Here is a 24,935-nt window from a genome sequence, read left to right on the forward strand (position 1 = left end):
AATATGCTGTTTAAAGATGAATAATAGAAATGAGAAACCGTGGTGCTGGTGGGAGGTGAGAGCCAAGCTAGAGACTATAATGGAAATCTTTTTGTAACTCTAGTGTTTGTTGCTGCAAACAATATAAGAATCAGTGCTCATTTGAAGTGTATCCTTCAGAGTTCCAGCTGTGCCAGTGCACAGAGGGGGGGGAAATACTTAACGATGAGATGTTTTCAGTTCTTCCACTGTAAATAGGAAATAGAGCCTAGACAGAGAGTGAGAAAATATGCATTCCAGGACATAAAATCTGAAAGCATAGCTGACGGGGGAGAGATGCATATGCAGCATGTTTGAGATCTGGATGGTCTGGGTCAGTTTAAATGAATCATATTCTGTCTTCCCACTCAACCACATTTACATACATTCAGTCTAAGAAAAATAGGGGCAAAACAAAAAGGTGTGATAAAAGAGTTTCGACTGTGGTGAAGTACTCAGATTTCTCCTGAGTGAGGAGCACAAAGATTTTCTTTTGGCACCAGGACAGGTTGCACTTTGGCCTCCCTTGCTATTAGAAATGAGTCACTTTGTTTCCTATCTCCTAGAAGTACTAAGGAAACAATCATTCTAGGTCACAAGCATTCCACAACTCTGTGGTTGCACTACTGGAAAAAAAAAAAAAAAGAAAAAAAATAAATTAAGGTAGACTAGGAAAACAAAAGGGACAGACAAGAAAAAAAAAAATGCCACATTCAAGTGTAATTGGAATATACCAAAAACAATGGGAGGGAGAAAGCAGAGGAGCCTAAAGAACCCTACAAGGCACAGGAATGTGAAATGACAAGGGAGGGAACAAGACTAAGAGGGACCAAAGAGCCATCAATACACCTTTGAAAGGAACAGGTTTAGGGTGCAGATTTACAGAATACAAAACAGGTATTTTGAAAAAGCCATCTGTTATTCACACATTCAGAAAAGGGATAAAGTAGAAGAGATGATGTTCTAATGGGAAAAACAATAACATGATGAAAAACAAATATATTTGCTTCCCAGGGCAGTAAAATTGCAAAAGATAATGAGATCTGAAGGGAGATAAACTCAGCTTCTGACGAAGCTGGAAATGAATTCCGGCAGCTATCAAAGACACGCAGTAAATGAAGATCAGTCTACAAGGTGAACAGAAATGGTGCAGTGTTCATATATTTTCTCCTGGAATATCATGGGCAGACACCAATGGCCAGATCACGCCCTGGCACAGCTCACCAAGGATAAATGTAAAACAAGGGGACAACAGGAGGATTGGGACAAATGACAGAAAATAAAGTCTTGAGGGACTTGGGCAGGGATTTGTCATCAAATTATCAAATTGCAGTATGCCATCATTCTCAAGATCTACAAAATAATAGCAGTACTTTATCAATTTCATGTAAATATGCCTCCAAAGAAAAAAAATCACTCTGAACATCGTAGATGATCACAAGGAACTGAAGAAATGCCAAAAATAAACAAACAAACTGACAACAAGGGATATTTAACAAGAAACTAAATAATTATTTTAAGTAAAATGTGATCCCCATCCATTGGCATCCTGCTATTTTTTGTGATCAATCAACTAATTAAGTACCATTGAGTGCTCTGCTTAAAACCTCAGACTACACGTGAAACACTCTCAGAATAGTTGCTACTACACAGCCTAGTGGTTGCAGCTTTGACAAGACCTTGTTCACCGTATTTAATTTGGTCACTGACAAGGTATGCCATCAAATTCTTTCTCAGGTTCAAAATCAGACACCGCCATGGAAGGGACACGTAGGATCAGAAAGCTTTGAGTGCAAACCGATCAAAAGGCAATAAAAATAGCAATTTCAGCTTTTTCACTTGGCTGGTACAGCCACCCACCCAATCCTCAACATCTGAAAACACATCCCTGAGGCCGAACAGTGCAATTCTGCTTCCTGACCTTTTATTCTCATGCAAAGAGAAAAAAGCACTTCAAGTTCTCATAGTGAAGGGAAGATATCTCTGAATAAAATACTTAAGGGCACACTGAATATTCTTATCAGGACTTGTTAATTAATTCTTACAATGCCCTTCACAAGTATGTAGAACAGAAAGATTATATTATTACAGAGCAACCATAACAGTATCTTACAGTGATAGACAGTAAAATGGTCCAGAATAACTAATATTTCTGTGGAAGAAAATGCAGATTTCCTGGAAAAGTGACTGTCTTTTTTTCTAAATCTAAATCAAAGCTAAATTCTTTTAAAATTTGTTTGGTAAGTATGAAATTTATAACAAATCTGAATAATAAATGCATTTGCATGTATCTATCTGCCTCTTTGAAACACTGAGTCTGTAAGGAACTTTGACATTGCTAAAATGACAGACTACGTGTAAAACAAGTCAGTGTCATCTTTTCTTCAGCGTTCATCCAAATCCCTCTATAAAAGCCCTCTGAGTCTTTCATAGAGAATTGACACAGCTATTATACAAAGCACAACGGTTTATATCAAACTAAAACATTTGTCTAACTCAAGTCTGACTTCCTAGCTATGTGATAGAGCCTAGGCTTGGGGTTTTTGTTTTTGTTTTTTTTTAACAAATTTCAGTTTCTACAGAGTATGTAAAGAGAAGACAAAATCTTCTACTCTGCAATACTTCCTTTTGTTTTCAGGTGATCATACAGCTGCATCCAAGCAGAAATCCTCTGTTCTTCTCGAGTATCTTTACAGAGATTTCTGGGAAGACTCCCCTGGATAAGAAGAGTTGGCGAGGGCTGTAGATCAGATGTGCACTCCTGAGCCTTTCATGTCACCAAGGGTCTGGGTGAAGCAGCACTGTCTCTCAAGACTATTTTGAAGGGAAATCCACAGCATCATCTCAAGAGCAGTTAACAGCTCCACCTCCGAGGCATTCCATGAAAAATAAGAATTACAGCCTCTCTGCTTCCCTGGCTTTAAAAAGCATTCTCTAATTGAACACACAATGCAGATACAAGGCAGCTGCTTTTGATATTCCTACCATACCTGACACCTCCTTATTTTATCCTGAATCTCCAGTTAATCAACTATTCCTGAATAAGAAACATTCAGTATCAAAAAGCTTAGGCTTGAAAGTGTAAATATCCAAGCACCAAAGCTGTTTTTCTATGAGGAAAACTATTATCAACAGAAAATCCTCCTGTTGCACCAAATGAGCAGGAACAACGTTTATAGGAAGCACACATTGTTCTGCAACAGTGATTCTTATTGGGATCCAGGTAGTGTGAAAACTTGTGCAGAGTTGTTTCTCATGAAAGGCCATATTAAACAAAGTTCTCATTATTCTGTGAGAAATAATGCCACTGAGGTGGCCATTTAAGCACATGAAAAGTTCCAGTGCAAACACAAAGTTTTACACCAACAAGCGTGCAGGGAGCCTGTGCTGCAGGAGATGGCAGCTGCTGCCCTGGAGCACAGAACAAGCTGGCAGGGCTGAGCTGGGTGGGACCAGGAAGGCACTGCTCAATGCCCTACACTCAGCCTGTGTCCCAGCTGCAAAGATGTCTTCACAGAACTTCAGAAGGATGGTCTCAGCATAAAACAAGAGACATCTAGAAGAAAATTCTTTGAAAAACAATATGGAATTTTTTATTTAAACAAACAAACAAACAAAAAATCTATGGAAGAAAAACTAGGCTCTATTCAGCTTTCAAAAAGCAAAGGTGACAAAAGGATTTTTCTAACCAATGTTTCAAATCCCATGGAATGAATTTTTTAAAAGAGGAGTTTAGTTTTATTTGCATTCCCTGTTTTTCCCGTATCATTCATCTCAGAAGGATGATAAGAGAGCAAAGATGCCTACTTGCCTTTTCAAAGCTCTCTTCTCATTCAGGTGCTGAGAGTGCTTAAAAGCTAATGCTGAATCTCTAAACAGAACACATTGTGTTACACATTGCCATTTCTGTTTAAAAATAATTACAGGCTCAGAACTCTTATCTTCTGTATGTTTTGTACTATCAGTAACTGCTCTACCATCTCTCTTGCCAAATCTCTTTCTATATGGACTGTGTACAACCACAGTAAATTAGGAAATGCAGCGTGCACTTTGGAATAAGTAGACCCTTTCTCTTGCTACGCTTTAAGCATATTCCTAGAAAGAGATATCAAGCCCCAGGCGCATAGCTGGCACTACAGCCTGGAAGCCTGTTGTAGGGAATTGCCCATTTTCGTTCCCCCATCATGCATGCCTGGCTAGTTTTGCTTACTGTTGTGCAATAGTCAGCTCTGAGCTTAGAGCAACTTCTGATACTGACTGCATACCTGCAAACAGGCTCTCCTTGAAAGAGCTAAAAGCTGTCAAACCCAAACCAAGGCTTCAAGAACTGTCAATTCCTTGTCAGATCAGATCTATTAAAGTCTCTGGAAAAGTGACTTTTGGGAATAATTTGCTAATGATAAAATAAGCAATGAATTTTTAAAACTATATTTTCTATAATTTTTACAGTCAGATTTAATACCCACTTCGCGTTCCATAATAAGTCTTACAGTAGGTGATTTTGGAATTAATGAAGGCAGCCTAGAAAATATTTTGCCTATTTCTTCCACAGAAGATTAAATATTTTTCAACAAATAACTTCCTCTATTATAGACTTGATCCTTGTGTCCACACTGAAAAGCCTATATCAGACTGCAATCCTTTCTCTTAGAAATTAATCGCTCCTGGCCTTTACTGGTCAGTTAAGTTCACTGTAAACGATCACTACCTGAATGCAGTCACTCCAGGAACACCTCTTTGACTTTCCCTAGCCAAATGAGAATGCCATCACCTGTGAGATGATCACCTACAGCCAAGATAAAGGAGCGTAACTTTGAAAACACAATTTTTTTTTCTCTATTCATGACACCAGTCCATCTCTTCAATTACTGTAATACGGGAAACATTTCGGAAACTTGGCATAAATGATGTAACTGGTAAGTTGAGACAGCTCAAGTGTCAGCAGTTCAGGCAGAATCAAACTTTGATACCACAAGGTAAGAGGTTGTTTCTGGACAAGTTCAAGTTGCTTCTGCTGTAGGAAAGAAATATAAAGGTGCAAATCACAGGCCAAGTCTTCGTCACGTACTCAGATGAGTGAAGTCTATTCTTCCTGATGTTGGGAAAATAGCAGAAGTGCTCCTTCCCTACTGCCATTCCCACTTCCCAGCCCTTCCAGGGCAGCAGCAATAACACCAAGCCTTGCCATGCAATCACATTCATCACTAGAGCTAAAGCTGACACTACTCTTCCAGCTCTCAAGATGCCTGCCTTCCATATGCCTCAAGTCATCCTGCGTTTAAATCCATGCATGTGAAAGTTCCTCCCAGCAGGAGGATCTGCCTGTGTGGGGACTAAGTATCATATTTTAGAATTACCTGCAAAAGTGACTTTAATAAGTATGTAAATATTCCTTTGTGGTGTAAGATCCCCACTAACTGAGGCTGAAGAGTCAAGATAACTCAGAGGGAAAGTAGAAACGCATCCAAAAACATATTCTCATGTATATGCCAAGCTCTATGAAGACGAAACAAAGGTTGCAAAGGAAATAAAGGTTGTGACCTGTACCTATAGCTTTCCTCGGTACCAGATCTGGTTCATTTTTACAATATTCATACTGTGTTAGCCACAAGTCAGGCCTGAATGCACAGATTCCAGGCTGCTTACAGAATTTAGCTGTGATTTGAACTATTTAAAATCAGAGTTGCCATAAGATTATGTATGTTTTAGAACCTCAGCTGTAACAAACTTGAGGATCGGGTCAGGCAAAAGTTTACAAGGTTGTTGATGGTTTTAAGGTTACTTTTTCAGATCCGTCTGAACACAGTGATAGCAGGTTCTGATCCTCACACTGAACTTCCATGAACTGAACATGGCTACAGAAGTACTGAAGAAATTAGAGAGAGCAGGAAAACGTTACTGCATACAGTGACTTGGGAAGATTCATTCATATTTCTCAATAAAAAAAAAAGCTCGCTTCCTCAAAAGCCTCTCAGAAACAATCCTTTCTAGTTATCATTTTAAGTGACTGGCCAGAATCATCAAATTGCTATGTGGGCTGCAAATGACAGCAAACATAACCAACTTCAAAAGTTAACATGCAATATACAAAAGGAACAGTTTCCCAGGAATTTGTTGTGATCAGTTCAGATGAGGCAGATGGTAGCAATAGGCAACTCTCTGATACAGAATTAGTGCCAATGGAGACTACAATATTAGAAATAACAACATTGTTGTACAAGAGACGTTCCACTGTAGAACACTGCATTAACAGCAGCAAAACCCTTGAGAATTTTCCAGGCCTTGTCAGCCTGGAATGCTTCAATGAATGGTAAAAATGGAGGCTGAAACAATCACTCCTAGTTCACAAGCACCAAAGTATAGCTACTAAAGATTCCTAGCCTGTGTTATAACAGTGGCACAGTTACCCTTGGCAAGCAGGGTAAATCTGAGCTCACGGATGTCAGATGTCCCAAATTCTCATGTTCACTTCATTTGTCTGGATTCATACTCCAAGAACCTAGTTCTCCTCTTTCACACTGTATTTCCCTACAGAAAGCAAATCAGACAAGTGAGTTCACCAACACTCAGAGCAAGGGTGTTTACCTGCTTGCTGTTCAAGAACATCAGTCATTTTTCCTGGTCTTTGTTGTTCTTTAATGATAACATAATCCATAAGAAGTTCCAATAAAGAATTACCGGATCATCTTCAAGAAAATTAACAGCATGAAATTAATGACAAAGAGCATACTTATGCTCCACATTTGGTGGACAAAGATAGAAGGATCATCTGGGTCACCGACTGCTATCCTCAGCAATCATAGCTAAGTAAGAAGGGTTCAATAACACAACAGGCCTGTGAACAACAAGGACTGTTTTCTAAACCTTCTATCACTGGTTTCAGTCTATGGCTCATATACCAATGTGGTCATTAAGAAAAAAAAATAATCGAATCTATCATCAGTGGATTTAGGTTATCACCCTTTCTCAGTAACTTTTCCAGAGGTACAGAAATTGACCAAAAAAAAAAAAAAGGAAAAACTGGCTTCCAGCCATCCCAAAGGGTACAGGAAAGGACGAAAAAAAAACAGAACCACTATGTGACTCAAGAGGTGAAAACAAGAAATTGAGTCCATCATGCTGGCCCCAACAATATCAAGAAATGTGTTACGTCACATAGTTCAGACTCATCTAAGAAACAGATCACAATCCACACAACACAGAGTAAAAATGAAATAAACAGCAGGTTCTCACTCATCTGAAGAGAGTCAAAAAAAATTCCTTCACACATCCAAATCTAGGTCAGAAGGAGTCATGAAGCACGTGGCAGCACAACACGAGCACTGGAAGGCCGAACTCTAACCCCAAGGATGCCTACAGAGGTCATGAGCTTAAAGTTTTACGTTCCTTGTCCTGTCATACAGAACAGAACTCAGCAAGCACATCAGGAACTGCACTGGGAGCACCGTTTCTTTTTATCTAGCAATCCTCATTCAGCAGAAATCAGACATAGAGTCCATTCCACAACATAGAGCTCAATCCAGAGTCACTATCCAGTAGACCAGCTGATCCCTCTCTGTATTAAGGTAACTAATACCCACAATTATTTTACTTCTTGTATGAATAATTATCCACAGAAAAAAATTGACAAAAATAACTTCCCTACAAAATCTCATCGAAAAGAGAATGTAACTGTGGGGAGAATAGAATAATCATTTTTAAGCCAACATACCCATCTTGAGATAACCTTCAATGCACGTTTGTACATTTCAAAGCAATTTTATCAGCATTTAGGAAGGAAAAAAAATGCCTTGAGGCCAGCCCTGTCAGCAAATATTTTCCACCTTCAGTTTAAATCTCAGCATTATTCCAGATGAATGCACTGCAAGCACACTTTTCTTAAAGCACTGTGAACAGCCTGTTACGTTGATGCCACTTTTTTTTCCCCATGTGAGTCATTATTTGCAAACATAGATACCCTGGAAACAAAGGTAACTGGTAATCTTCTAGAAAGAACACAGACATGCTTCATGCTAACAACCTCTCATTAAGAAATTCAAAGGAGATTTATTACAGTTAGATTTATGAAAGCCAAAGCCCATCTGCATCTGTATCTCTGTGCTTTCATGAAGGTAATGATTTTGTCGTATCTGTTAGAAGACTTTCTGCCCAAAAACTAAAATGAAGTGACATGACTTTTTTTTCTAAAAAAAAGATATGTTCTTAACAAAAATATAAAAAAATAAGCTTCCTTTGTTGTACTTGCATTTTATCAACAGTATGCCGTGCTCTGATGTGAATTTTCAAGTAGTTTAGCAACACTGCACTAATTCACAAACCTTAAATATGCCAGTTAAAAATCCCAGTTTCAAAGTGCATTTTCTACAGGCCCTGGGATTTATGACTATTTCCCAGTGTATCTGATCATCTGACAAGCCACTTGCAAGTCATACTTTTAAAATAACCCTAAAGAGATGGAGATATATTTTTAAAAGGCAGAACTTTCTAAATACTTACGTTTATTTGTATTTTCTAAGCGTATTACACATCACCAACTAAATAGTTGTGAAAAAAATTCCCAAAAAGACACCTTTATTTGAATGGCAAATTGACACAAGCCTTCATTTTGCCTTAATGCACTTTCCAGGGGCACCAGAGCTTTTCAAGCTTTTTAAATTCAAAAAAACTCTTCCTATTTCCTATTCAATCTAGAAAAGATCCATCTTACCTTATCACTGCCCTCCAACAATCTGAATGATGTGGCCTCGAGTCTTTTTTTCTGCCTATGCCTTCATCATTTTGGAAGTAAGTTGAACTCGAATCTGTCCAGGTAAAGTTGTCATGCATGCGTCACATACTGCTCTCCAGGGCCTTGTACAGTAGTTCTCTGGTCTCATGCACACTATTTTAGACCGTATGAATTTTACAGTTAACTTACATTCTGTGCATAGGTTTTCTGCAAAGGTAAATTATGCCCTTGGGCAGCTAGCAATGATATTTCTGAAAATAAATAAAACTGAATAAATAAATAAAGCTTTATACATTATAAATCTGTCACAAGTTACAGGCTGTAATCTTCACTCATTTGCAAACTCAAAAGAACATCAACGTTTTATAGCACATTTTCTTCTTTTTGAGAGACTCAAAATAAGCTCTCTGCTACTTACTTTTAGTAACAGCTAATTTATTTCTTTTTCTGAGAAAATAAATTCCAAAGAGAGACAAAACATCACAACCAACGTATCTCGTTCCAAGCCTTACTCATACAACTTCTTTAGAGGATGTACCACTCTGTGTAATATCTTCAAGAGAGATGACTCCAGTTTACAAATAAGCTCCCTGCAAGCCAAGAAACATAAACAGATAGACAGATAGACAGATAGACAGACTGGCAGAAATACATCTCAGAGCCTCAATGCTACCAGGAGTACAGGGCACAAGTTCTGTCTTTGAGCAACAAATTTTACTTCTTAAATACTCACCAGGAGCTTTTCTGCCTGTTTAGCTGCCTTAAGGACAACCTCTCTTTGAAGATAATAAGCACAAAACAGAAAACAAAAAGGCACAAAGTTATGATAAAAAATAATCTGCCTTCTAGTTCACCAATAATTTATGAAGCACTTTTGACCAAATTGTCATTTTAACCTGAATGCGGTCAACTGTCAGCACTGCCAGAATGCCCTGCATTACAACTGTACATTACAAATACAATTACAACCACTGTTGTAATTTTCTTTTTTACATTCTTGATATTTTATCATTCTTTTGAAGTAATGTGACGTCCTCAAGGAACACCTCTGGCTTGTCGTTCATGTGTATTCTCTGTTTCCTTATGATGTCAGAGAAGTACACTTTTGAAGGTTAAAATGAAAAATAAAAAGGGAGGAAGATTACATGTTGTGGTAGTGAAAGCAGGCTGAGAGGCTCAATTCTGCAAAACAGACCTTGGGCTCTCCCCAGCAGGTTAACATAGAGGAAGCTGTGTGGAACTTAGAGGAATCCCCTGGCAGTCACAGAAAGGCAGCAAGTCTCCCACGGACACACATTTCATTTCCATAATGCAGCTCCGCTTCTTTTGGTGCAAACGCAAAAGACAAAACCTTTCTTTTTTCATGTAGATAAAGCAACTATTTATGAACCTTAAAATCTGCCCTGGCAAAACATCTGTATATTGCAGCCCACAGATGCTGTCATCACAATGATTAAAATGCAACGGAAATAAAATAATCCAGCAAATCAAGAGAAGACATATTCATAAAATCTACTGCATCGAGCAGAGACAGGACAGACAGGGAGAGCAACACACTACCGAAGTAGAGAAGGCAGGTACAGGAAAAACATCTGAATTCAGAGGAACAGTTTACATTTACAAAGCTCACTAGGAACCGGAACGATGAATCTGCTGCTGTCCATATGAAACAGGGTGCAGCACTGGTGGCTGCAAACGAGGAGGAAGCAGCTCTGAAAAGGACATAGGAAAGTATACTTCTCATCAGGAAAGTGTCTTTGGAAAACTGGAGTTTTGGTGAAGAACCCAAGGCATAAAGACACCAGCAACAACTATACAGTCAAAGACCTGATAAAAAGGCAAAGAAGAAATTAAATGAGTAACAGAAGGATGTTCATCCTGAGAAAAATACTAGGTCACTGTAAAAAAAAAAAAAATCTAATGAAAGACAGCAAAACAAGATCTGAAAGTCTGAGACATAGGGTTGCATGCTTATCTCAAAAAGAAAAAGGCACCACTACTTACTGCATCGCCCAGATGACTCTGAGTTATAGCTGCCATGATTTATTTCTTAATCACAGTGTAAATGCAAAGAGGGCACAATGTGGTCACAAAAATATAAGCTGTCCTCAACACATGATACGTTAAGCCTTAGAAATACATTTGTGAACCAACCAGCCTTGCCACAACAGAGCCTCTGCCACTGGCAAAGGGAGGGGAAGATGACTCCAGCCACCTGCTTTGAGAAGGCTGTCTCTAATCACGCTTGACAACAGCACTTCTGCCTGCCTGCCTGCACAAGTGACTTTGTGAGTACCCATCCAGAGGCAAAGCAAGACCCCACTGGCTGCCAAAGCACTGTAACATTTAATGGCTACGCTAACTTGTGGATAAAGATACTGCTTTACCTAAAAGCCTTGCTGCAAGACATCCCTCCCAAGTGTTTCCCAAGAGTTACAGCACGTACTCCATCAACTCTCTTACTCTTCTTTTTTAAGAAAAAAAAATCTAGGTTGCAGCTGCCCGGGACAAGTGTCTTTCTACAAGCAGAGGTTCATTCAACCTCAACTTCTGCTACACCATATCTTCCCTCATCTTGTTACGTGAGCCTACTTTGAAAAGCCTTTTCTTCTCTCAGAAAAGGAAATACCTGCAACAAGCTGATTATTTGCAGATTTATTATTGGCTAACAGTGTGGCATCCCTGCTCTTCTCCTGCCCCTCTAAAAATGTGGACCCATGCTATGCGAGTACCTTGCTCAGACCAGAGGGACGCCAAGCTTTTTCTCCTTCTTTGCAGTTATTAAGTCAAACAGATATCAAAACCACTGCTACCTCCACAGTAACTGAAATACTTCAGGCAGACAAGATGAAAGAAAAATAAAGTTTCAGTAAAAAATAAATCTTAAGGCAGATAATTGGATTCCCCCCACCCAAACATCTTAACTCTTTGCACTTCGACCCTCAGAGGCATCACATCACGAGTTCCTTCTTTCTGAGCCTCTCAGACAGCTGCTTCCCTTTCCAGAAATATCCCTAAGCAGGACTGAAAATGGGAAAGCACGGCTCCTCTGGATTAAAATAGAGTTAATATTCAATACAAGACAATGTTCATTTTAGAACAAAGTTTCCTTTTGTGTTGTAACGCACTTTTTTAAAAAAGGAAATAATAAGCTGAGGGTTTGCAAACAAAAAAAATGACACTGAGTTTCTGTCTCCCAGGAACAAATTCCCTCTTCCCTCACTCCAAGTTTTATCTTTATTCAGGAGCACAAAGGTTAAAAAAAAACACAGAGCAATGGAAATGCCACTCCACATCATCACACAATTTCAACTTTACGTTGAAAGTATAACCAAGCAGTAAATAACTGGTATTTTCTGATTATCAACTAGTAGCACGGAGTCATTTACCTGCTGACAAAGGCAATTCTCATTCACTTTACAAACATTTGCTCATATGCAAAATCCTTTATTCACTTTCTAAATAAGGACAAGACAGACTGTGAGTAAAACTTCGAGGATATTGGAAGTACTCTATCAGCACAGCTATAAGTTAAAATCTGAAAAACTCCAGTAACATAAAAAGCAGAGGAATGAATGGTTGGACTGACAAACAGGATAAGCAATGAGAGCTTGGACCCGCTGGGAGGTTCCTGATTTTAGCTTGTATTTAGACATTATTCTGTTGAATATATATAAAAAAAAAAAAAAAAAAAAAAAAAACAAGACTGTTTTCTTACTGTCCTTTTACTCCTTTTATGAAAGGTTACTAAGGGAATGGTTCTAGTAAGGTCAAGCAGTAGAAGCCCTGCTGTGTGTTTTCATACAGCCAAATACCGCTTGACATTAATGCCTCTTGGTTCTTTTTTCCTTTAAATGCAAGCTGTTGGTACTTCCCAATATTAATTCTTATTGCATATTCTAATATACATATTAGTTAATATATTATAATATAAGGGGCAAAAAAGAAAAAAAATGTGCAGGCACCAAGATGCCACAGCAGAGTCAAAAGAAGGGAACTCGACATCAGCAGGGCTTAGCATAGGCAGCCTCCTTCTAGTAAGGCAAACCGTGCAGGCTATAAAATGCACTTCAAACCCAAAAACCTAAATGCAATTTCAAGCACAACTATGAGGTCTCCAAATCATAATTGAATGCAAGCTATTAGGAAACACATAAAAGAACAGCTTTCCACATAGTTTATATATTTATTGCCTTAAAGTTATGCAAATGAAAGAAATTTTGTCATATTAAAGCATCATTATTATCCACCTTTTACATTATCACAGAACTGTATATGAAATAAAATGGGGAGCTCAAAATGCTGCATGTCATTTAACACTCCCACTTCAAATTTCCCATGAAGAACACTAACAAATCAAAAATTTGCACTGTGCTGATCTGTGTTAGCTGGGTCATCCCTCAACCTTTTTCCTGTATTCTGAAATCCAAGATGCTTTCTAAGTTGTAAAAGTGCCACCCTTGGCATGCATTTCATTTAAGGCCCGATGTTCTCCACGACAAAGATCCTAAATTGTTGATTTTTAATTCAGCTTCAAGGAAACCATGTTCTTTTTAGTAATGCATCTGTCCCTCAGGGGGGCTTTTTGGTTGTGGACAAGGAGGAACTGTAACATCCAGCGCCCATCTGTGATGGTGGAATGAAGTGGAAAGAAGTCTCAGGACGGTGCCTCGATTCTCACTTCACAAGTGATCCGTTTTTGCACACAGCAGTCTGCATATCTCATACCTGCCCTGTGCGCAAAGTGTTTCATTCTCTGGTTTGAAAGCCAGCCTCTTCCAGCAGGTTTACAAATGGAAAGTAGCTCACAGCATATCTACACCTAAGAAAAATCACCACTAAGTCCAGTATACAGAAAAACCTGTCAAAATTGAAAATGCCATCCCAAACCATGAACTCAAACATCTGTAAATTATGGAAAAAAAATCTTGACAGAAAAGCAAGAGCTGTATGGGACATTCCCTTTTTAGGAGGATACTTACAGACACCTGTTTAAAAAATGAAAAATAAAAAATAAAAAGGGAGAGGCTTAATTTAAGTAATTGTAACATTTGTATAGCAATATGATTCCAACAGGGCATTCTACATAATTTTTTTGGAGGGGCAAATTGAAGAAACACCCCTAGGCAACAAGTGAGAGAGACAAATAAAGACACAGCAGGAATTCCCATCAGAGGGAACATACTATGAACAGAAGTATGAAAAACAGTCTGATCTTTGCCTAAAAAACAAAGAAGACTTTGTGGTTCCCCTGAAATGGCAAACAGTTCAACCTAAGTAACTGTTTCAGCCATAGTCTTACTGTGTTGAAGTCTTACATTCACTAACCATTGCACACTTTACTTTTTTTCCTTCCACTAAACAACCATAGCAAGCCATGAACAGTTTTAATAAACATGACAGTATCCCCCCTTTTCAAACAACGTGTGGTTTTGATTCCTTTCATTCTATGGCTAAACCAAATAAATCACATCAAAATAATCAATTCATCTAACTCTGCAAGTATTAAGATGTAATTTAAAATAGAACACTTACTTAGTCAGTCCTCTCATCATCGGTGTCTGTAAGACTCTGAACATAGAAAAGCTCAAGGCAGACTCCCTGCTGGACACATTGCACTTAAGTCCAATAACTACATCCTTTGTACAGGGTATTTGTGCATGCATATATATACACATGCATATATAGTTTATACTGCACCATTTATCATCATCTTTAGCCATTATTTTAACTGGAGGCAGTTTTGTATACTCATTTCATGTTTACAGATCCTCCTCCACAGTAATAACTGAGAAAAGCTGCCAGAGACAAACAAAAACACTCCGAAAATTATTTTCTTCTAGAAAAAAAGTAAAACAGAAAAAAAAAGAAATATATACTTTTTACAACACTTCCTAGCACACACGTTAATGGTAAAGCATATTCTCCACAATGAAATTCTAGAGTAAGAAACCCAGCTGCAGATTTTTGATAAATGATCACCATTGGCAGCAGGATCAGTGGGGAAGACCATCAGATATTGCAATTTGATGCAGACATAAAGGCATTAGCTAGTCAGCATATCAGGTAAAAGAGAGAAGAAATAAGCTTACACAGCTACGTAGACGGAAGCAGTAAAAAATTTGTTCAGACAAAATTCACTGAAAGTAGGAAACAATTCAGGAATTTCCTGTCATCTCATGGCAAGCAGAGTCTACGACCCTTGCTGTGAAAGGCTGAGCACACCACCCCTCACCACCCAGCTGAAGCAGATCCCTGTGCTCTAAGCAGGTTCCATCCACACTGCCACAGTTTGCTCAACAGCCTCTCTTTCTGCTTCGGGTTGCTGAGCAGGGACTGACCCTGACTCTGGCTGCCTACTGCACTCCTATCACAGAATCACAAGGTTGGAAACGACCTGCAAGATCATCTAGTCCAACCACCCTCCCATTCCTATTAGTACCACAAGCACTAAACCACATCTCGTAGCTCCTCATCCAGGCGCCCCTTGAACACTGCCAGGGACGGCGACTCCACCACCTCCCTGGGCAGCCATTCCAGGGCCTGACCACCCTTGGAGAGAAAAAGTTTCTCCTCATGTCCAACCTAAACCTCCTCTGCTATAACTTCTGGCCGTTTCCTCGGGTCCTACTATTTGCCTGGGAGAAGAGGCCAGACCCTTTTACACCACAACCTCCCTTCAGGAAGTTGTACAGTGCAATGAGGTCTCCCCTGAGCCTCCTCTTCTCCAGACTGAACAACCCCAGCTCCCTCAGCCGCTCCTCATAAGACTTGTGCTCCAGACCCCTCACCAGTTTCGTTGCCCTTCTCTGGACACATTCCAGGGCCTCAATGCCTTTCTTGTAGTGAGGGGCCCAAAGCTATGTGTGACACTTCATGGAGTTCACTCTCCGGGCAGCTCAGATCCAGCCCAGAATGATGGGAATTTCTCCAAAAGCAGATAACATGACTGCAGTAGAATTAATCTATGCACACTTAGGGAAAAACAAAAAAGCAATGCTATTGCTGTTGGGATGTCCCAGCAATGCTACTGCTGGGATGTTTTTAAACAAAAGCAGCTCCTTCTGAATGTACACAACATTTTGCACCTCAGAACCTGAATAACTGTGGCTATGAGTAGAACATGGTAAATGGAAAGAAACAACTAAACAAACATGTATTTGGATGTTCTCCCACAACCTGTAGTCTGCCTTCATTCCCAGCACGGAACTGACTCCTGTTTGTGCTGCTGGCTTCTCTCCTCTCTACTGAAAATATCAGCATGTTTCTACTTTCAGCATAACAAAAACATGAGATTTGGTAGAGATAGGCATTTTAATTTGCTGGGGTTTTAGCTCTGTGAAACACTGGTTAATAATAAACTGAGCCATGCAACTACATCTTACAGAAGAACAGGCACAATGGTATGACAGCGTCACAGATGTCCTCACTGTGGCAGTCCTTAACAAGTCCTAGTTTGGTCTAGAAGGGCACAAGGAGGTAAACTGTTAAGCACATTCACCCCACTGAGCAACAGCTTTTAACTGCAGCAGACTAGCAGAAAAAAAGTGTAGTTACACAGCAAGGCCTCCCTGACCACATGAGAGATGCACTACTCTCACTCCTTGTGGCTGGTTTTCAATAAGTGTTGAAAGCTCAGATTCAAAGTAGAAAAGCTACACATAACAATATGTTCTTTCTGGAGAGCTCATAGCTCTGTCAAGAACCTCCAAGCAAGACATCATATCCTGATGATAACACTGTGAAATCTGCATTCTAGCACAGTGCGGATGGAGAGAAGATGAAGTTAACGTTATGTGGCAGTGAAGGACTCACAAGAAACCACTGGAGAAAATTTAATGGAGAGCATATGGATGTAAACGAATTAAAAATCTAGATCCAGTCTACCAAACTACTTCTAGCTAGGTGGCAAACATCTCAATTCAATGCAGCCAAATCAGTAAAGCGTGATTAAAAACAAACTAACAAACAAAACTAATGTGTTGTTTTTGTTTTTTTAATTCACCTAATACTTCATTAATTTTTACCAGATTTTTGGTTTATATTTCTTATACCTTGCATTCTCTCTGCTCTTCCATTCTGGTATTAAAAAATCCTGATTCTTAAAACAACAGCCTTCAGTTCTGGAGCATGTGAAACTACAGCTCAGCAGAACAAAATGCCTCGCCCTGCACTTACGCAAACACCCCATCTGACAGCTTTAAATGGTCCAGAATCTGGCTTACCAGGAGGTGAAGAGAGTGTTATCACCATGACTGATGGCTATCTTTTCACAGCTTCTATTCGGTCTTCTCTTCTGTATTTAATAGCCACTCAAGTTTAAATTCTCCCAATGGAGAACAGCCCTTTATTTGAAGTCTGAAGTCTCTATTCCATTAAAATCAAGATACAGCTTCTGACCCACCTGTGGGTTTCAAATTAGGGATACTTGCACTGAGTTGACATAAAGTCCCAGGTTGGCAAAACGAGCTATGAGCCAGAATCCCAAGATACATGCACGTGCTGAAATATACCATTAGTCTGCTCCCCCACGGTTCCTGCCATTGGGAAACATGCATATGACAAGTACAGCTTTGTCTGGGGTCTTAGTCAATCAAATAAGTGCAAGAATAGCAAAGGAGTTGATGAGTCCCGTTCTCTAGTTCTGTAGTTCACTTCAGTTATCCCCACACTGATCAGCTTACACCTTCTCAGCAAATAAAACAGTTAGAATGCAACCATGGGGGTAACTTGAAATACACTTACTGAGCCAAGATAGCAGAACTGTGCCAAGTGCATCCCCAGGTTCTACACACCATGTAAGAGATCAGCTTCACCCAACGTTGTACAACACAGGCATCTAAAAAATCTGCAACTCTGAGCCGCTGTAAAACCACAGCAGCATCCATGGGATTGACAATAAATCCATTTATGGAACACCATTCTTGCTCTCAGATCACAGTTTGATTTTCCAAATTTGTTCTCATTTCCAGAGCTGACAGCATTTTAACATCAACAAGCATACATACAAGGCTGCTCAAATTAGAAACAATTCATGTGAAATTGCTATGCAGAGAGAACAGCAAGTTTCAGCTGCAGGAAAGCTCCATAGATGTGTAAGCATCGTTCAGTGAGAAACAGGGCTTTAAACTTTCACAGTTTCTGAATAGCAATCTCCTGGCATCTCTTCTCCAAAGAGCGCTAAGAAAGGTAAATATTAACTTTTCCTATGCCCCAGTTCTGACCTACTGCTGATTATTCCCCCTCCAAAAGTGACATGTTAAAAACTTACACATTAATATTGTTTGTTTTTTAGTTTAAACACAGGCTTTCGAGCCCGGCTGGAAACTTGTTCACCACCTATATGTCACACGAAGAATCACTTTTCAACACCAATGGCAGGCTCAGAAATCCCAGTTTGAACTGAGAGCTTTAAAGTGTTCCTCATACCTTTGAGCTTATTTGAACATTTGAATCACAAAACCATCGCTGCATTACTAGGTTAAATACACACTGCACACAAACAGCTACTCACTATTCCCCTTCTCCATCACTTAACAGAAACTGAGTGCACACCTCCTTCGGAAGCCAGTGTATAATTTAACACCATGTTTGTGATTTCAGTTGATTTTCTTAAAATCATATGAAAAGAAGGATGATTGCCCATGTATTTTCTCCCATGACAGCCAGTGAAAAAACAACTTATCCCTCCAGTAATTGCCACGTGCACAAAAGCAATATGCCACAAAAATGCCTGCTCACAAGCACAAACAGACAACAAAGTCCTATTTCATGCATACACCAGGGTCTGTTTGTTCTTCACTGTTACATCCCTTGTCACTGGAATTCCTTCCACACACGCATCTGCTGCCCTTTGTTATAAAATGTGAGGTTGATGGAGCCAAAATAGCACAACAGAATTTTGTTTCTGCAATTTATAGCAAAATAAAAGACAGATGGAACGCAATTACACTTTTTGTCACTTTCTATTCTCCGGCACCTTACATAAATAACCATTAGCATGAGTGTCCACCGAATCTCCGAAGAAAAAGGACTTCTGATTTCATTTACTTCTTGAAGTCACCACAACTTACCAGAACAGAGACCTCCTCTCTGTAAACAAAGTCCCTGCAGCCCCTATGTTCAAAATCCTACACCACTTCTCCGCACTTATCAGCACCAAAAACCACTCCATATGGAAGGCACATTATTTGCTCTTTTACCTTTTTTGCCTCTAAAACCCAGTAGCTTCTGCTTTTCCATGCTTCTTACCCACAAAGAAGTTCTCCACCTGCACAACAGCCACCAGGTCAGACACATCAGTAACCACCAGCATCAGTAACTAATGGCTCGTTACCAAGAAATAGACCTCATAACATGGAGAGATGACTTTCCATAATGTTACCAGCATGACATCATTGAATGTAGGTCCTAGCTTGCAGCACTCTTTAAAAAGGTCTTAAAAAATCATTCACAACGTCGTTTCAGAAAAATGCATATAAGAGTATTCAAATAAAAACAATATTTATGATTTGATTGATTGTATGCAGTACCCTGGCAGTAGTATCATGGTGGTTTATTTCTATTCCAGATTGGAATTTACTATAAGAAGTTCCATAGCTAGGAAACTAATTCTTCAACATTGATTTCCATGGCACTGCTTAGAAAGACTCCAGAAGAATAATGTGAATGTCAGGGCATTTTATCTAGCAGCAGCAACATTCTGCAAGGAGTCTGGGCAGAGGATTTGCTCCGGGTTATTTTGAGTACTATCTGCAATATTCTACCAAAATGAGCAGGGCATCCGTACAGTGAGATGTGGTGAGATTCTGAATAGTCAGAGTGACACCAAGGAACACTCAGCAGAGTGACACCACACAGTAAGAACAGCCCAGTTACTTGGGTGCCCCATGCATCATTTTGTCAGTGTGCTGTGTAATGGTTTCAAAGGTAGAAAATTAAATCTTACATAAAAATAATAAACCTGACCTGAACCAACAATGCAAGCCAGGAAATTGAGCAAAGGCTTCAGCGTCAGGACCACTACACAGTCCTCCCAAAAGAACATCTCGGTATGCCTTAATGTCTCTCTTAGAGACAGAGGACAATACCTCTTTGGATCACTTCCTTAATTGTCCAGCATGAGATCAGATCATCCAAGAGCCATTCTAAATGCAATGCACACACAATCCCTGAAAGAGCATCTTGGAAGGAAGAAACGTCTTTATTGACACGTGTTCTCACGTGTACAAATATTCTGTACACATACAAATATTCTGTATTGAATAGACTAAAAATCTGACTGGGGTCCCTTCTGTGGCTTCAACGTGGATTTTCAACAGAGATCGTCTGTTTTGATAGCAGTCTTTTTAAACGCAATACTAATCTTCAAGATTAGCAAACAGAGCAGTAGCATCAACAACAAAAACTCTTACTAGATAAAGAAGAATGCTCCAGTTGATCACGCTGCCTGCCCTCAACAAAACTGAGCAAAGAGTCTGGCAACAAGAATGTCAGCCCAAATGCAATGTATTCAGACAAGTTGCACGAAGTTTTACTCTAAGAAGAGACACTGTAGCAAGCAATTGTTCAACTACTGTCACTGCCAGAGAGTTGAACAAGCTCCAGTACAGAACACCGAGCTTCTGCAAAAGATAAGAAGATCCAATTGCTCAGGGTTAACCTGTGCCAATAAATGAATTCTCTGGTGTCTGACCACATGCATGGAGTATAGTTCTAAAATCTCCTTCTTTTTCAAAAACAGTTTTATTTTCATGCCTCCTTGCTAAGCTTTCAGAGCAATAGAAGGAACCCCATTAATGGGAAAGGTCCCTTGAAAAGGTATACTTTGCTGTTTCTCTTGAATGTGCACATTAACTAGGACCCACACTAGAGAGAAAAGACAGCAGAAGAAATTGTTTAGAGTTCATGAAAATTAACATTTGGTGTAATTTTGTAGCTATAATTTGCATGTACACAAGTTACATAAAAATACATATGGATTAATGCAAATTTTCACACAGAGAAAGATTCACTCTGTGCTCTGCAGAACTAAGGGCAAGGCTGGTGATGAATCATTTTTTTTTAATATTCTAGATTGGGTATATAAATAGCTCTCTGTTTCTAGAATAATTACTACTGGAAAACACAGCTTCTGAAATAATATAGGCCATAATTAACCTCGGCTTCATTAAATCAGAAATAATATATTTTTCAAGTCTTATTTGTAAAGGCAAGCTGATTAATTTAAACGTTTCCTTTTGGAGAAAAAAAAAAAAAAACAAAAAAAAAAAACAACAAAAAAAAACACCTAATTGAAATGAATTACCTACGTTACTACTTGTCAGATCTCCTGAACTCTGGAAAGCTTCAGCCGGTGCCTGGCTACCTGACAGACTGCCTGCCCCGCTGCAAGGCGAGGGCTCGCTCCCCTCTCAAGAAGCTCCGCGCTGTCCCGCCGCCTGCCCACCTTCGCTCTCCCGGGTGGCTGCGGAGAGCGTCGCTCCGGGCCAGGCACTGCCTTCTGCCCCGCCGATCCCCCATCCTCCCGCCCGCTCCGGCCTCTCGGTGCCGGCCGAGCCCCGCAGGGCGGGGCTCGTTCTTCTGCCCTGCCCACGCGAGGGCTCCAGTGCGGGCCGCAGCAACGGAGAGTTGGGGCGCCTGCGGACTCGGGAGCGACGTGGAGCCCCCGGCCCTATCAGCTCTGCCGCTGCTGCCCCCCGCCCAGGCTGGGCTGCCCCTGCGCGGCGCAGCGCTGCGCTGCATGGCACGGCACAGCGCCTAGCCGGCGCACCGCACCGTCCCTTCTCTTTCCTTGTAAGACAGCGCCAACCCCCGACCGAAGAAAAGTTTCCAAGCGAGCCGCAGGACCGAGACTCCCTCCCCGCTAACAGGACGGACCCTTCTCTCCCCGCCCGCCTGCGCCGTGCTGCCCCGGGGCTCACCTTCCTGCACAGCATGGAAGGGGTTGTTGGCCTCTATGAGCTTGATGGAGTAAGTGATTTTCTCGCTCTGGAGGATGTCGTCATTGAGGTTCAGATCCGACACCGCCTGCTTGAACACCTCGTCGTCCTTGGCAGCATTGCCCTCAAAAATGGCACCTGCGGGGAACAAGGAAGCAGAGGGCGGTGAGGGCCGTGCCCGCTGCCCGCCCGGAACTCCCCTGGCCGTAGCAGGGCCGTACCGGCTCGCAAGGTGCCAGCGGGGCTGCTCCCACGACACTGCAGGCCCGGGGAGAGTGACCGCTCCCTCGGAGACGGGATGGGAGCGGGCCTGGGAACGGGAGCGATCTGTGCTCACGGCGCACCATTTGCGGCCCTTGGGGCAGCGCTCCGGTCCGGGGCCGAACACCCACACAGACGCGAAGGCTCTGCGGCCGGTCACCTGAACGCTTCCGTTTCACTGTCCTGCTTATGCACTTAACATGAAAACATCTGGCGCCGTGCGTTACGTAAGATGCCCTGTGCCGAGCATGTGTGTGCACGCACCACTCTTAGTGCCCTACTCTAGGAGGGATGGGGATCTGTCGTGCTGGCAACCAAAGCTCTCCCTAGGCTCTGAGAAGCTCTGCCCGGTGTGTGCCGGGGCTGCCCCGCACCGCGCAGCTCCACGCACAGCGCTCTCCTGCTCGCCGGAGCGTTCTCCAGGGAGCGAGAAACGCTGCTCGGGCTGAAGTTTGCGCGGGGAGAAGCAGCGGTGACGCCGCGCCCCCACCAGAGACGCGGGGCCAGGAAACGGCGCAGCGGGGCTACCTCATTCTCCCGACTCGGGCACTTCCCCAAGGCTCTAACCCTGCGGATCGGCCTATGGGAAAGGTAGCCGGGGTCCGTCCAGCGCTGAGTAGTGCCCCGGGGCCTAAGCCGCCCTGCCCCGCTGCGGTCAGGGCTGACCCCGTCTCCTTAATGGCTCCGCAATGCTGTCTGCCTTGGCTACGTCCCCGGGCTCCGGAGGCGCGCGGCGCAGAGCGGAGCCTCCCTCAGCGGCCCGGAGCCGCCGCCGCCGGGCCCCGCTCAGCCCTTCCCTTCTCCTCCCCTCCCCTCTCCGGGCCGGCGGGGGACTTTCCACCCACAGCCGCGGAGCTCCCCAGCCAGGACTGCTCCTGCCCCCCGTCCCCCCTCCTGGTTTTCTTTCTTTCTTTTTTTTTTTTTTTTTTTTCCCTTCTCATTTCTTTTTCTCCTTTTATTCCCACCCCTCAACCCCCCTCCCAACCCCCCCCCACAAAGGGGCTGGTGGGAAGGACAGCTCTTCATTCCCCGGCCGTACTCCCGTCTCCTCCCCTACCATCTTCTACAAGTGATCCTCTCCCCCTCTCCACCTCTAAGCATCCTCATTTCTTTCCTGCTGGTACCTTCCGACACCAGCCAAGAGGTGACTGCAGAGCCTCGCTTGCGCTCGCCAGGCTTCCCGCGGACATCGCCGTGCTCTCTCCCAGAAGCCGCAAAAGTTCACATCAGCCTTTCCTTTGCCTCTAATTCATGCCCCCTCTTCCTCCCACCGCCGATCCAGCCTCCTTACTGCCCAGGGGTTTTAATGAGATCTTACTCAAACCACAACAGTTGCGCGCACAGCCACACGCACACGCGCGGAGCCGCCGCAAACCTCGCCTCTCTAACCCTTTCCCAGCCAAGTTCTCTCCTCGCGTTCCGGCTCGGCTGCCACCTGCTACGGCAGGCGACGAAGACCGAGGGATTATCTCCCCGAAAGTTTTCCCTCCGAGCACGTTCAGACGATGACTCTCTGTGCCCGGGTTCCGGGGGCGGCTGTTTGTTTTCGGCGGCGGGCAAAAAGGAGGAAAGCGTTCTCCACGCGAGCGGCTCCGAGCTCGGTTCCCGGCCCCGCGGGAGACTGCGACGGGGCGCCAGGGTGCCCCTGCCTCACAGCCCGACCCCGACGCACAGCTTGCCCTTAGCCCCCAACTTTGCATTCCGGGGGTCCGGATGCCTTTCCCCGCACCCCCCTCTTCCGGCTCTCCGCGGAGTTGGGCTCTTTGGCTGCCTGAAAGATCACAGTGGTAGAACGAGAAGATCCCTTCATTTATTTATCTACCGCGTCCCTCTCCGCCGCCCCCCCCTCCCCACCAACCCCCCGCGTTTCCTCTCTTACCGATGTGGATGATGGAGTCCGCCCGCACCGAAACGCACTGAAATATCCAGGGGAAAAGCCAGAGCATCAACACTTCCATTTCCAGCCTGTCGCACAGCACATCAGCCCGGGGTCGGCGGAGAGGCAGGCGGGGGGAAAGAAGAAAGGCGCAAGGGCAGGTGGAGCAGGCGGCGCGGGAGGGAGGGATGCCTCGACACCCCCCGTAGAAAAATAATCCCCAATTCGCACGGAACGCAGACGATTCTCCGAGATGGATGGAAGCGGACGACGCGGAGATGAGAAGAAAGACGGGGCCGAAACGGCGCGGCGGTAGATCCCGGCTTGGCAGGCGGCGCGACGGAGCCTCCAGCGCTCGGTGTGCGCCGGGGCGCCGGCAGACCGCGAACTGCGGAGCGGCCCCCCCGCCGCCGCCGCCGCCGCCCGCCCCCCGCGCCACGTGACTGCGGAGCTTCGGCGCTCGGTGCCGCCGGGGCACGGCGCGGCGGGGTGCGGGCGGTGGGCGCCCGGGCGGCGCGGAGGGGGACTTGGCGGCTCAGCGACGGAGCGGGAGGGCGCTGCGAAGCGGCGGGGGGGGGGGGGGGGGGGGACCGGCGCGAGGCACGGAGGGATACGCTGGGAATGATGTTACGTATCACACGCGTACGGCTGCCGGGCTGAGAGGGGCCGGGGCTCCGGGCGCACGGAGGAAAGCGGGGGGCGAGGGGATGCCGGCAGGTAAGGGCGCGGGGTGTGGGCCGGGCTGGAAAGCGGAGATTCCCCCCCTCCACCGCGCAGGGAGCAAAGAGGTGGGGAGAAAAGTGGTGCGGCAAAACCGCTGCTCGGTTTGGTTTGTTCTAGCTTTCAATGAAATCTAATTCATAAATCGGACGTGCTCGGACTCAGAAGACTAATTCATCCCCTAAAACAAACGCATCAGTGATTGCAGGCACCCAAACGTGACGAGCGTCTCAATACGCCAAGGATCCAGAGAAAACAAATTCATTCAGGAGCCCGAACCGCAATTAAAACCGCTGCCAAGAAGAGGAGCCGGGAGCAGGATGTTACCAACGCAGTCAAGTTGCTGGGGGGCCGGGGCGATACATACAGAGAACGTCAGCGTTCGGATAAC

The 24,935-nt window shown here is 43.3% G+C and overlaps 1 protein-coding gene across 2 annotated transcripts in view; it reads right to left on the reverse strand.

The window, feature by feature from the left end:
- Window positions 1–23,906, reverse strand: part of GRID1 (glutamate ionotropic receptor delta type subunit 1) — a 509,969-nt gene extending 486,063 nt beyond the window's left edge. For both annotated transcript variants that reach the window (XM_042818876.1, XM_042818875.1), the window contains exons 1-2: window positions 23,828–23,906; window positions 21,670–21,825 (exon numbers count right to left, since the gene is read on the reverse strand). In XM_042818876.1, the coding sequence (XP_042674810.1) occupies window positions 21,670–21,825; window positions 23,828–23,906 (235 nt within the window). The remainder of the gene's footprint in view (window positions 1–21,669; window positions 21,826–23,827) is intronic.
- Window positions 23,907–24,935: the final 1,029 nt, after the last annotated feature.

The sequence above is a fragment of the Centrocercus urophasianus genome, unplaced genomic scaffold (assembly GCF_019232065.1).
Source record: "Centrocercus urophasianus isolate 14NV4802_14NV808 unplaced genomic scaffold, USGS_Curo_1.0 seq_17, whole genome shotgun sequence".
Lineage (NCBI taxonomy): Eukaryota > Metazoa > Chordata > Aves > Galliformes > Phasianidae > Centrocercus > Centrocercus urophasianus.